This window comes from Scomber scombrus, chromosome 9, assembly GCF_963691925.1.
Source record: "Scomber scombrus chromosome 9, fScoSco1.1, whole genome shotgun sequence".
In the NCBI taxonomy this organism is placed as follows: domain Eukaryota; kingdom Metazoa; phylum Chordata; class Actinopteri; order Scombriformes; family Scombridae; genus Scomber; species Scomber scombrus.
Window position 1 is genome coordinate 5430755 of NC_084978.1, and position 14142 is coordinate 5444896.

A 14142-nucleotide genomic window follows, 5' to 3' on the forward strand; every position below is an offset into this window, starting at 1 on the left:
GCAGGTGGCTCCACTAGAAAGAGAAAAAGAAATGAAATATAAATCAAATCAGCTCGAAAAAGTGATAAAATTCACAGATTTTAGCTTCTCTGGTTTAACAAAACAGGACATCTTAAGTCATGATAATTGTAACAACGGGCATGTTTCACTAATTTCTTACAGATGATATACGAAATGATTAATTGAGAAAATCGGATTAATCGATAGTCCTGCATTGGCTTTAAAGAGGCTCGCTTACATCAAAGAAATGACTTGAGGAGCCTTTAAGACGTAGATGAGCCCCTACTTTAGGTAACCTTGACATCTAAAGCAAACTTTCCCTTTAAACCCCAAATCTAGCCCTTGAACCCCCCCCCCTCCCTCCCTCCCACCATGCATGCTTATGCTGCAAGGTCCCTTAAGTGGAAAAAAGTTAAGAGCCCCCCCTGAACCTAATAGTCCATCACATCCCACTGAAACCTGTTACTGGCTGTATGAAGGTGATATTTAAAGCTGCATCCACACACTTAAAACACACAAACGCATTATAAAAATTTGCATAGACTTGTTGGCTGCTCTCTGCATATTTTTTGACCCCCCACTCCCTCCTCACACCATGCATGCTTGTGCTGCAAGGTTCCTTAAGTGGAAAAAAGTTAAGGGACCCCCCCCCCTGAACCCAATAGTCCATCACATCCCACAGAAACCTGTTACTGGCTGTATGGAGGTGATATTTAAAGATGCATGCACACACTTAAAAACACACACACATACACACATATATAATGATTGCACAGACTTGCAAAACCCCCCCCCCCCCCCCCCCCCCCCCCACACACCCACACACACACACACACACACACACACACTCTCTCTCTCTCTTTCTACAATGTCACACAGGGCTTCTTGCTGCAGCAGCAGCAGCCTGGCGAGGGGCGACATCCACCCCTGAAGGAAAAAAATGCACCAACTTTCTTTTGATTTAATCCGAACCTCATGTAGATCCTGCACACACACAAACACACGCACACAGAGACACACACACATATATAAATATATATACACAGTGAACTTTGGACTGCAGGAGGGAGAGGTTAGCCTAATGGTGGACCACGAGATTTTTTTTTTTTTCAAGAACATTCCTGCTCAATGGGAAAGAAGAGCTGGTGTTTTTTGGGAGCTCAAGAGGAACAACAGCATTTAAACATGACGAGACAGGCGGAGAGGCTGCTACTGGAGCCTCCTCTCCGGTGCTGCTAACCGTGTGTGCATCCCGGTTATCTCCAAACATGCTTTTTTTTTTTACAATGCACTTTTCCCCCCTTAAAAAAAAAAGAAGAGACCCCACCATCCCCCGGTGTGCAACTGCAGGGCCCGGCGCCGCCATACACACACACCACCACATAGACACATAAAACAACACGTATGCCCAGGCGGAAAGAGACATGAGAAAAATGAGGAGGAGGGGGCTCAAACCGGGACCGTAAACCGGAGATTGAGCCACTAAGGTCGGAGACATGACGAGGACGAGTCCACCGAGACGAACTAACCTGTTTGGGAGCAGCACAGTCCGCTGGATATTGGGTTGAATCCGAGTTAAATCCACTATCGGTAAAACAAAGAGGCGAAAATGACCGAGCGGCCGCGGAACAGGCCGAAACAGCACTCCTGGAGCAGCGAGGCGCATGCGCAGAGAGCATGCCGGAGGAAAGGGGGGGGTGAGAGGGGGGAGGAGGAGGAGGGGTCATTGAGTGTGTTATGTATTATTAATGGTAATTGTTTTCAATCTGTGCAGGGCATGAAAGTAGGAAAGAAGTCTAAAAATAAAATTAAAAATATTTAGAAATCAAAAACTTTATAAAATGTCGAAAAGAACGATTTAAAAAAGTGTTTTTAAAAACTAAAAAAACAATTAAAAATACATTAATTTAATTTTTTTTAAAACAGCCTGACAACAAAAGTAAGAATACATTCTTGTAAAAATGTAAAAAGTAAAAAAGAAAGATAAAATAATAGTTTTTAAAAAGTAAAAAAAAACCTTTAAAAAAGTCAAAAATAGAGACAAATTCATAATATCATTAATTTTAATAGTTTTTTAAAAAGTAAAACATAAAAAAGAAAGGACTAAAAGTTTTTAAAAAGTCAAAAAGTAAATTTAAAAAGTCAAAAATGAAGAAAAACAAATAAACTAAGTGTCATTAATTTAATAAAAGCAATGTGAGAACATAAGTAGGAATACACTTTACTGTATATACAAATCTCACATATTCAGAAAATATTATTGAAGGTAGTGAAAAAAAAGAAGAAAATCTGTGAATCACCAGTGTTATTACAATTATTATTACATGTATTCATGTGGGAAACATGCATGTTTGTATTTAATTTAATGTCAATGCATCAAATAGTTATGAAGACGTTTTAGTCCAGATCAAGACTAACAACATTTCTTGGCAACTTTTCAGTCTGTACTAAAGTGACGGACCAACTGTCTGACTGTGCAACACTGCCATCCCCAGACTGTGACTGACTTTAAACAGCAGACAGGTTTAAAGATAAAATCAAATATTCTCCTTTGAGTCATCATTTGTCTCCGAAGTGTCTCCTCCTTCATGTTCGTGTGAGCTGCATACTGGTCCGCCACTGGCTCCAGACCAGTTGTGATTTAATGAATCAGGCTTGTAGACACACGCCTAAAAACTCAGATTTTAATCAGAGAAATATTTTTTCTCCTTCAGCAGATGAGCGTGAAAATAAACTTTGCACCATGAAGCTCAAACATCCAAATGAACAAAAGGTGGGTCACCAACATATAAACTGAATAACACATTATTATTATTAAGTGCTTATTGTATTAGATTGTCAATTATTGTGTCCACCTCTTATATATAATACTTTTTAAACTCCTAAGTGTAACAGAGCAGCCCTACAGCAACATCACAGCACTTTTTATCCTTCGTGTCGTCCTCCTGGGTCAAATTGACCCCGTCTGTTTTGACTGTTCCTTCTTTCTTCCCTCCCTCCCTCCCTCCTTCCTTCCGTCTGTCCTTTCTCCCTCCCTCCTTCTCTCTTTCTTTCCTTCCTCTCTCTTTCCTCCCTTCCTTCTTTCCTTCCTCCATCCCTCTTTCTTCCTTCCTTCTGTCCTTCCTTCCTTCCTCCCTCCCTCCATCCTTCTTTCCTCCCTTCCTCCTTCTCTCTTTCTTTCCTGCCCCTACCTTCCTCCCTTCCTTCTTTCCTCTGTCCTTCCTTCCTCCCTTCCTCTTTTCCTTTCTCCCTCCCTCCTACCTTCCTTCCTTCCTTCCTCTGTCTTTCCTTCCTTCCTTTCCTTCCCCCCTTTCTTCTTTCCTTTCCTCCCTTCCTTCCTCCCTCCTTTCCTTCATTCCTTCTTCCTTCCTTCCTTCTTCCTCCCTCCTTTCCTTCCTTCCTTCTTCCTTCCTTCTTCCTACCTTCCTCCCTCCTTTCCTTCCTTCTTCTTCCCTTCCTTCCTCCTTTCCTTCTCCCTCCCTCCCTTCCTTCCTTCCTCCCTCCTTTCCTTCCTTCCTTGACTCGAGGACAACAGGAGGGTTAATGACTTTTTTTTGCAATTTATTCTCATTTGTTTGACTTTTTCTCTTTGCAGTTGTCATTTGTATTGCATGACGGTAAATAAAACAAGCTAAATCTACCATCATCAAACTCTACATTTTTGTTGTGGAAAGCGCTTTAAAACAATCACAGCTCAAATCTCTGAAAGGTCACATGTCCCACATCAGTTCATTTCAAATCAGAAACATACAAATGTTGCTTTCATGTTCACAGATTTATAAACAAGAGGAGCTATTCATGACAGCGGTTGATGCAAAGTAATGGATCACATCAGAGTTACAAGCAGAGAGATGCACATAAAAATATGACTTTGTTGGGGAGTTTGAGCCTCGAGATGGTTAGGTTTAAATTGAAAATAGGTTTGGTGAAGGTTTGGTGTGGTTATGGTTTGGAGGGAGAACATGGGCAGGATTTTGGTCTCTGCTCAGTATTGTGGTTTTAATATTGTCATGAAACACAGCGCGGACTGGAAATAATGACGTTGAAACAAACAGTTGTCACCACTGCCAAAAAATCTCTGTTGTTGTGTTTTTTTTTAAACACAACCACAATCCCAACATCTGCTGAAAGCTCTGACATTCACATTCAAGCTTCAACCTCACGTTACAGACTCATCTTTATTCAGGAATTTGAAGGAAAATCCAAAAGTCAGGAGTCCAGATGAACATAGAAAGATGAAGAAGATCCCTTCATAAGTGATGGAGGACAAAATCCACAGTCCTCCTCCTGTGTAAAAAAACGTATTAAATGTAAGTTTATCTGAAGCTAATATGAAGCTTCAGTCGTACAAATGAGTCAAATCAAGTCTTCTATGTTTCATCGTTACAGTCTTTTTAGTGGCAAAGTCTTTTTGTTACTATACGTCCACCACAGCTCAACAGGGAAACACAAAGAAGGAATTTGATGCTAAAAAAAGACTGTAAATGTGGCGGATATCTATTTGATATGACTAACTCAGACTGCTGAAGCCTCATATAAAAAGTACTTTATTTGTCATTGTTACAAGAATGAGACAGAACAGCATCTCTAGAAAAATAGGCAATATAAGTTAAGAAATTTGCAACACTACAATAAATGCACCATACAGGACTATAATCAATAAAGTGCAATAAAAATGAAAAACGTGCACATGAGATGAGTGCAAATGTTGCAGATGCCCCGATAGTTCAGTTCAAATTATGCATTAGGGAGTGTGTGTGTGTGTGTGCGTGTGTGTGTGTGTGTGTGTGTGTGTGTGTGTGTGTGTGTGTGTGTGTGTGTGTGTGTGTGTGTGTGTGTGGAGGAGCTGCTGAGGAGTCTTATTGCTTGTGGGAAGAAACCTTTTTGTCATCCTTGAAGTCGTCCTCGCTCTAGCAGACCTGAACCTTCTCCCTGCCTGATGAGAGCAGGTGGAACAGGTGGTGGGCCGGATGAGAAGAGTCGCTGATGTAGAGCGGGGGATGGTTGCACCGAGCCCACCTCTGAAACAAGCTTTAGATCAGCTTATAAACAACTATATGTGGACACACTGTGGATTTTGGTCCCTATAACTTATATTAAAAGCACATTTGAAGGAGATCTTTTATAACCAGTGAACCCAGTGTTTATTTGGGCTCCTGATTGTTTTTTTAAGACAGACTTTATTCTCATTTAATGCATCAACCCAATGTTGCAGCCACATTTTTATCCAAAAGTGAGCCTTCTTCAACTCTTCAACCTTCTACCTCTGCATGACATCATATTAAATCTTTATACAGGATGTTGACCCACAGTAACCCCAAATGTTAACCTTTCCAGTCTTTTGTCAAGATCAATGTAATCAATCAGTCTGTGTCAGCTCCAACACAGCAAAGTCTTTTCTTCAGGTAAGACCAGAAGAAAAGACCAACAACAGACAATAAACCCTAAATACACACATTTAGGGCTGATTTCAACGACGGGGATTAAGTCTAGTTCAAGACTAACAAGTCAAGTCAAGTCAAACTTTATTTATATAGCACATTTAAAACAATCTCAGTTGACCAAAGTGCTGTACAAGCTGAAGACACAAGATAAAATAAAATAACACTTATGAGTATGATGAACTATAAAAACACAATAAATAAAACTATAAAAACACAACTATATAAACACAATAGATAAAAGCAAATAGAGTTACACAGTATATTTCAGGATGTCAGGCTCAACTAGGATTAAACAAGACTAGACTTGTTTCTCAAAGGATATTTGCGCAAAATCTCACCTTTAGTCTGGATTTAGTCTTAATATCTGTCTGAGAAACTGGACCTTTAAGTCGTAATATGATGCATATATATACTTAATTATTATTTAAACACTTGCTTGATTGGATTTTAACAAATGAGTTTATAAATGTTGTCAGGGTTCATGCATCACATATATGAGAGCAGACACTGTTTGCATTGTGGATCAGTTAAAAAGACATATGTTTAAAATATTTTGACATATTTGGTAAATAAAAATATTGCTGCATGACTTTTAAATAAGTGTGTCACAAAGGGGTTAAAGAAGAAGAGGAGGAGGAGTTTACGGCCATGCACTGTCTGTCAAAGATGTTGAAGAGATAAAGAGCTCTCACTCTGTCCCTGTTGTCAGATACAGTATACAGGATAAATTACCAATTCATTTAAGCACATTATTATTATTATTATTATTATTTCTGAGAACAAGTGTGTTTTTTTTACTACTAATCCTTTACCTCCTTAATGAAGTGTGAAAACATGGCCAACAGATAATACAGAACATAATCATGTATATAATGACCTTGCTCTAAGTTATATGAAAGACTTATTGACTCGTTATAGATCCGTGGTCGGGGCTTTTCTGGTTATTCCTATAATCTCTTCTTAAAATATTCTTTTACAGGAAAGTGTTTATGAATATTTAATATGTTGCTGTGTTTTATCTGCCCACACTTGCTATTTTATATGTTTATGTATCTTTATTTAATCCCCCAGTTTTTTTGCTTTTTGTTGATTGTTCATTCTTTCTTTGTAATGTTGTTAAGAAAAGTGCATCATGAATAAAGTACAGGACAGTACAAGTAAGTAAAGTACATTTTTAAAGTTTGATAAGAACACAGAGACGCAGATGAAGAACAAAACACCACATTGCAACAACACACATACTGAATAATTCAGTAATTCCTCCTGTACACATTTCATTTTTAATTTCCCCACAACATCATTATGTATTGTTTAACTGACTTTGAAATGGGACTACAAGTAAAGTAGTAAACACAGATTGTACAGGATGTGGCAGATTTAGATTTAGGAGTTTGACATTAATTTAGATGACATAAGCTTCTTTTTGTCAGCAGATATTTGAACTTATCACAGCAGGAAAATATAAACTGTCTGAGATGCAGTTAATTTGGGGGGAGGCTCAACATGCTGCCTGGGAACGATGGAGGAGAAAAGCTGCTGAGACATTGTTAAAACATTTTTGAAAACAAAAGTTTAAACTGAAGTTAAACCCATTTTTTATTTCATTTGTGCAGAATAACACGTCTTCATTGCAATGAAAAGCTTAAGATTAGGCATGGGATGTGTCTCCAGGCAAGCATAATTATCCACAATTACAATAAGATACACAATAAAAGACAAAAGATGAAAGAAAACACAAAAACTTATATGGGAATTTCCAGTAGTTAAAGAAACTAGTGTATAAATAAGTCAATGGTAGACATTCGAGTAGAAATATTATTGTGTATAATGTGTATTAGTGTTTAGTAACCATGCTTATGCTGGTTTAATTCTTGTAAAGAATAAAAGGGGAAACAATGGACTGTATCTAATGATTATTCTTATTATTGATCACTATTTTTCTGCAAGATGTGAGAAAATAGTGAAGAAACTGACAAGTCCAAGTCCAAGCTGACATATTCAGATAGTTTTTTTATGTTGGATTAACAGTCTAAAGCCCCAAAGTGTTCAGTTTACTATCATAGAAGACATTTGACCCCAGGAGGCGGACAATACAGAGACATTTCACATCACATAATATAATAGAAAATCAAGTTTTAAACAGACTGAGCTAGGGAGCACTGTCGTAAAAAAATGTCTTAATACTATTAGTTTTTGCAGAACATATTTAACACATCCAACACAGGGTTAGGGTTAGTTTTTGCAGTCAACACTGTGTGCATTCAAGACAGCAACTTCACCTTTGAACCCTGTACTTCTGGAGACAGCTCAATCCCATCCAGTTCTAGGAAAAGTTTCTGAAACACCTCAAATGTATAGCGCAGTGTAAGGGGGGTTTGCAAGGTTGAGGGCATAAATAAGCAGCGTGCAAGCTTTGACAGTACTGCTGCATCCCATCAACATCTCCTTGCCTTCAAAAAGGATGCATACATAGACAAGATCTTCAAGAACAATTAAGACAATGCTAATACATCTATAAATAGTTTTAAACTACTTCTGCATGAATGAGTGGTTTCCAGGATCATTGTTTTTTATTTTATACAGCAGAGTGACTCATCTTCTCTCTTAAGGATCTTTGACAGAGTGCAGAAACACTCCCGAGTGACTCCTCTTCTCTGTAAAGGATCTTTGATGCAGGGCAACAACACCGGCAGCTTTTCCTGAAACCAAGCAGCGATGTTTTCCACACTTCATTTTTCTTTTCTTCCAGCCTGTAAATCTGCTTTTCCTGGCGTCCACACATGAGATTAACATGACTTCTTTAATCCACATAAAGACGACAATGGATACTGAGTTTCTACTTTAAAGGATACGCACAGATTTATTACGTTTTTAGCGACCTGAACACAGCCGACATTAACTTTTTTTTTTTTTGCAATGCCTGGACAATATGTACAGAGTTAGATAAACCGGTTAAACACTGAGCTGCACCGGTGATGGAGGAGAATGATGAAGAAACCTACGACCAGACTGAGGCTCTGCTTTCCTCTGATGTGCAGAGAAGAGGAGACTCACAGCTCGGTTTTAAGCTTTATAAGAGGAGGTGGTTTGTGCTGCTGGTGCTCTGCTTGTTGAACTGCTCCAACGCGACGGTGAGTCTCAATAAATGAAAACATATGTGAATAAAGCAGGAAGTCAAAGTGATTTCATTCATAAACAGATGATCTGATCTGATGAGGGAGGGAGGGAGGGAGGGAGGACGGAAGGAAGGGAGTGACGGAGGAAGGAGGGAAGGAAGGAGGGGAGGAAGGAAGGAAGGAAGGGAGGAAAGAAGGAAAGGAAGGAAGGAAGTGAGGAGGGAAGGAAGGGAATGAGGGAAGGGAGTGAGGGAGGAGGTAAGGAAGAAAGGAAGTGAGTGAGGGAGGAAGGAAAGAAGGAAAAGAAGGAAGGGAGGAAGGAAGTGAGTGAGGGAGGAAGGAAGGAAGGGAATGAGGAAGGAAGGAAAAGAAGGAAGGGAGTGAGGGAGGAAGGAAAAGAAGGAAGGAGGAAAGGAAGGGAGAGAGGGAGGAAGGAAGGGAGTGAGGGAGGAAGGAAGGGAGGAATGAAGAGAGGGAGGTAGGAAGGAAGCGAGGGACGATGGAAGGAAGGAAGGAAGTGAAAGAAGGAAGGAAGGAGGGAAGGAAGGAGGGAAGGAAGGAGGAAGGAAGGAAAAGGAGGAAGGAAGGAAGCGAAAGAAGGAAGGAAGGAGGAAAGAAAAGAAGGAAGGAAGGAAGCGAAAGAAGGAAGGAAGGAATGTGGTAGGTAGCCTACTGATGGAAAAAGTGAAACTGGTCTCTACTAAATAAACCACATTTCATACTGTAAATATTTAGTTTCACAGACACATTGTTGTATTTTTACTGAGTTGTTTGAAATCGTTAAGAATAATATAAAAATCAGTCAGACTTGACTCTTGGCTGATTCTGCTGGAGGATGAGTAATATTGATTAATAAGTGTGTTGTTGTATTTGTGTATTTGTGTGATAAAGGTTACCAATATGTAATCATTCATCAATTATTAAAATAAGCGTTAGTTGCAGCTAGGGACTGATACCGGATTCTTGGGGCTGATACTGAGAGTGATAGTATATAATTATATAATAGTTATATAATATAATATATAATATATCAGCCGATAATCTCATAGATACAGAACATGTATATAAAAAGCAATTTATTTGCAATGTGGTTTCAAACACTTGTGATAAATGATATAAAATAAATGATATTTTACAGTTTAACTATAAACACAGTACACTGAAACAGTAAACTACACTGGGAATTTAATTATAAACTCCTATAAATAGTAATAATACAATCTACAACAAAAAAAATGCATTTATATATAAAACTGTAATTAAGAAAAAGGATCAAATATACATAAAATGATGCTTATATAAAAATATTGGTGCATATTGGACAACATATATGCCGATACTGATATATCTGTTATGAGCCAATATCAGCTGATAATATCAATCTGGATCTAGTTGCAGCCCTGTTGTCTAATTATCTCATATTGTTGCTTCTACTTGGAAAAGGAACAAAAGGTTTGGACTTGTAGCATCATGGAAACCTTTTTAAAAGCTGAGAGACTGCAAACTGTTACATTTTGTACGCAGAAGGAATCAGGAGCTGCGTCTTTAATGACTTCCTCTGAGGGTTTGTTGTTGCCCTTTTCTCAGCTCTCTGCAATGCTTCGACCTTTTCCAGCCGTTAAGTAACAGCTGTGGTTGTGAAAGGTGCAGGTAGACGACATGTGCTCGTCCCCCTGCGGATCTTACTCATTGTATCTCAATAAGTGTGCAAACTGAGCCCCTCCCCTCGGTTTCTACAGGCTTTTGTTTCCTTAAGACTCACAAAAGATGCTCAGCTGGCAGCGAGGAAGGTGGTGGTGGGAGGGTGGGTGGGGGGGGCGTTAGGGGGTCGTTCATGATGTGGCAAATTACAGCTGATGAGCCAGTTTTAACATCGATCTGAGTGACGTTAGCGGCCCGCTGAGAGATCAGGGTGTGATTTACAGAAACCAGTGTAGATTAAAACATTGATTTAAGGTTTGTTTCAGAAATACAATCAAGTGTAGGTTTGTGTTTGTTGAAACTAATAAATAGAAATAAAGGTGGTGAAACATTAATCTAGAGACTATACCTGTAATACTTCTTGGGTAATGATGACAGACATTTATCTTCAAGTATGAACAGCTGTCAAGTCCTAAGAGATAATACTAGATGGATGGATGGATGGAGGGATGGATGGATGGATGGATGGATGGATAGATAACACAATAAACAATAAAAGCAGACATTACTTCAGCACTCTAAACTGAATGCTTGCCCACATTCCTGGTCTTAAACCTAAAACGAATGAATAAATAAAATAATTTAATAATAATTTTGCTCCTTTTGTTTGAAACATGTTTCTTATTTAGGAAAAGACAACAAGATGAAACCCAGATGTTCAAAAGTTTGGTTTTAATTTGCGATATAGAGAAGAAAACAATTTCAAAAGTAGTTTAAAGATGAAAATAATGACTTTTTATTCCAATTAGGAATCTAAATAATCCTCATTAAGTTGCACTATACAGTATATATATACAGTATGTGTGCAGAATTGTAGCTAAATATGTTATTTCAGCTGGAAAGAGGACTGAATGGACATTAGGAGCTTTATGGTGATTGTTTGTGTGGTCTGTAAAATGTCAACAAAAGGGACCTTAAGGGGGTCCTCTGCCATAAAAATGTTTTTGATTTGAATCCCATTTCCTGTATTTTATACATCCATTTAGGGACTATGTCGATACAAAATCCAGGAAATAATGAAGTTGGTCATAATGATATATTATGCCAGAAAGTATAGTGGCTTTAGTACCTAGACTGGTAAAACCTGGACTGTATTATCTCAGAGATGCCAAAGTCTCTTTAAAACACAGTTTCAGAAATGTGAAAGCTTTATTCTATTGGTGAAAATGCATTAAAGGCAGATTTCACAGTTTTTTGTTTCATATGTAGACCACTTTATAATATGCAGGAAGAGATGAAAAAACAGTGATTGTCTGTTGAGATAATGCCATGCGGTTAAAAAATAATAATAAACAAAATTGAAAGTGGGGGGGGGGGGGTTGTATCCCCTGTCCCTAGTGGAAATTACACCCCCAGAATAAAGGAAGTAAACAAGGTCTGAAATAAGGCATTTAAACAGCTGTAGTGGCGATAAATGATCTCATTTTAAAGCTTTTTGCAGATTGTTCAAAGTGTGAGGTGCTAATGGAGTTTAGAGCAACAACCTGTCCTGTGATCCAGTACCAATATCATGTGACTTCAGAGTTAAAAGAGATATATAATATAATAATATAAGGTGGCAGTAAGTGTAATAAAAACCCAATGCTGATCTCTCCTCACTGCCAGCTGAATACAGTGGGTGAGAACTAATGAAGCTTTGCCAAGTTTTTACCTAAAAATCAGACCAGATGGATCAGTTCAGCAAACAGGAGGAAGAAAAAAAAAAAAAAGGAGTGAAAGGAATGAAAATATAACTATGGTCCCGTAAGCTTTCCACCCTGCAGGCGACAGAGCCGGCCATTGTTTCTCCACATCAGCTGACTCGGCGTGCGTCAACTCTGCTACATAAATGAGGTTTTTCTTCATTGTCTGCTAAAGTGAGAGCACAGTACTGCTGCTTCCTTTGTTCCAGGGTTAAGTTTCAGTCCTGCATGCTGCTTTTATGCTGCTTCCCCCCCTTTAATTACACTTCTGCTACTACTGTACATGCATTTCTCCAGGTTAGTGTATAACATAATGAGTTAATCTTTAAGCAGTTATATATTCGGTGTCATATTCCTCCTTATAAAGATTTATGGTTGTAATATCGTGACCTGGATGATAGTTTATGGTGTTTTCGTGCACCAAAAGAAATCTGGTTACTCGGAAAAATCAGGTTATGGCAGGAAAAAAAGGAGACTGTGTAAATATGTGCTGCAGTAATCTGGTTACTGTATAACTCAGAAGGGTTTTCCTATATGTTGTGTAGTGAAAGAGCACAAAGTTTGAACCCTTACATACTGGTACAGGGTCAGTTTTACCCTTTTATTTACATTTTAGAGCTGTAAAAACACCTTATACACATTTCTTTCTCCCACAGTATATAAAAATGGAAATAAAATGCATAATATTTCTATTTTTGTGCAGTTGATACCCATTTTTATATATGTAAACATACAAAATGTAAACGTTATATACTTCATATTCTGTAAAATGTTCTCCTGGACCATCAAATAGTGATTGTAAATGTCTTTTCCCCCCATAAATAACTAGAATACACTCTTTATTAAGGATTAATCAAACATGTATTAATGACTAATGGGGAATTTATCAATGTGAGTTGGTGTAGAGACTAATTATGAGTCAGGATATGAACAGTATGTGAGGGTTAAGCTGGAAGAAATAAGTTATTTAGGGATTTAATACTCCTAATTTTAGCTCCAGCTTAACTGAGACTTTGGATTTAATTATTTTTGTACTAATAATGTGACCTTTTATTCCTCTGCACTGCTGCCAGTCACTTTTTCCCACGTAAAAAATATTCATAAACATGCACACACGGTCAAGAAATCAGGTTTTCTAATTTAAATAACATTTAATAAATAGGTTATTACAGCTTTCTGTCATAAATCAGGTTATTTATTGTGTGTTTTAAATGTAAATAGCAACTAATGGCAGGTTAGTTATGTGCAGTCATGTGAAAGAAGACCAGGCGAGGATAAATCACAGGAACTATTTCTGTCTCACGTGAGCCGAGCGAGTCTTTGTCATTTCCTCCTGTGGGAGTCATGTGTTTGTCATGTGCAGGTCACATGACCGCCACAGATACTGATCTCTGACTGCACAGTGAGACGAGCTGTTTGTAGGTCTGACCACTGAAAGGAAGCACTTACAAATCTGGGCTTGATTTGTTTTGACACTTAATTATACAATCAGTGTGAATCAATAGGATTATTACACATTACAGCACACTTTTAACATAATATAATCAACAATATAGTTAAATAAAATAGTTGTTACACACTAATCTTATGGTTTTATAGCGGAAATTAGTCTGTTATAAAGTAATTTAACTAATAATTAGTTTAAGGACTAAAATAATCATCAACTTTTTTAATCAAGTAGTTATTTAAGTCATTTTTAAGCACAAAAAGCCAAAAAATTGCTGGTTTCATCTTCTTTAAAGGGACGATTTGATGCTTTTTTTAAATCATACATGAAATAAATGGAATATTTTTTGGTTTTGGAGAGTTGGTCGACATTTAAAGACATCACCTTTGATTCTGGGATAATATTATGTTTGATTTTTTGCTGTTTTCTGACATTTTATAGACAAAACAATAAATAGATGAATCAATATTGTCAATAATCGCTGCAGCTTTGTGTCTGCGGCTAAAATCAGCTGACTGATGCTTCGGTGTCGACATCCTGCTGACGTCAGGGTTCAGTTTATTTTGACCGTTTCTTTGTCCTGAGTCGACATTTTCAAACACAGACGGAGGTCGACTCAAATTTTAACACACAGCGGGGTTACTAAAGGTCATTCAGGCTTTGATCACCTATAGTAACCATAGACTATAGTAACACTGTAGTTGTACTGAGGATTAAAACTGATTCCACACAGGAAGACGCATCAAGATTGA

At 37.9% G+C, this 14142-nt stretch overlaps 2 protein-coding genes across 2 annotated transcripts in view; one reads left to right on the forward strand and one right to left on the reverse strand.

The window, feature by feature from the left end:
* Window positions 1–1627, reverse strand: part of LOC133986001 (polycomb group RING finger protein 3) — a 71302-nt gene extending 69675 nt beyond the window's left edge. Inside the window, exon 1 of the mRNA XM_062425762.1 lies at window positions 1530–1627. The gene's annotated coding sequence lies outside the window, so the exon portion shown is untranslated. The remainder of the gene's footprint in view (window positions 1–1529) is intronic.
* The window catches only part of slc49a3 (solute carrier family 49 member 3), a 249080-nt gene that overhangs the window by 224061 nt on the left and 10877 nt on the right, over window positions 1–14142 (forward strand). The window contains exon 2 of the mRNA XM_062425767.1: window positions 8413–8575. Coding sequence (XP_062281751.1) covers window positions 8420–8575 — 156 coding nt within the window. The 5' untranslated portion in view covers window positions 8413–8419. The remainder of the gene's footprint in view (window positions 1–8412; window positions 8576–14142) is intronic.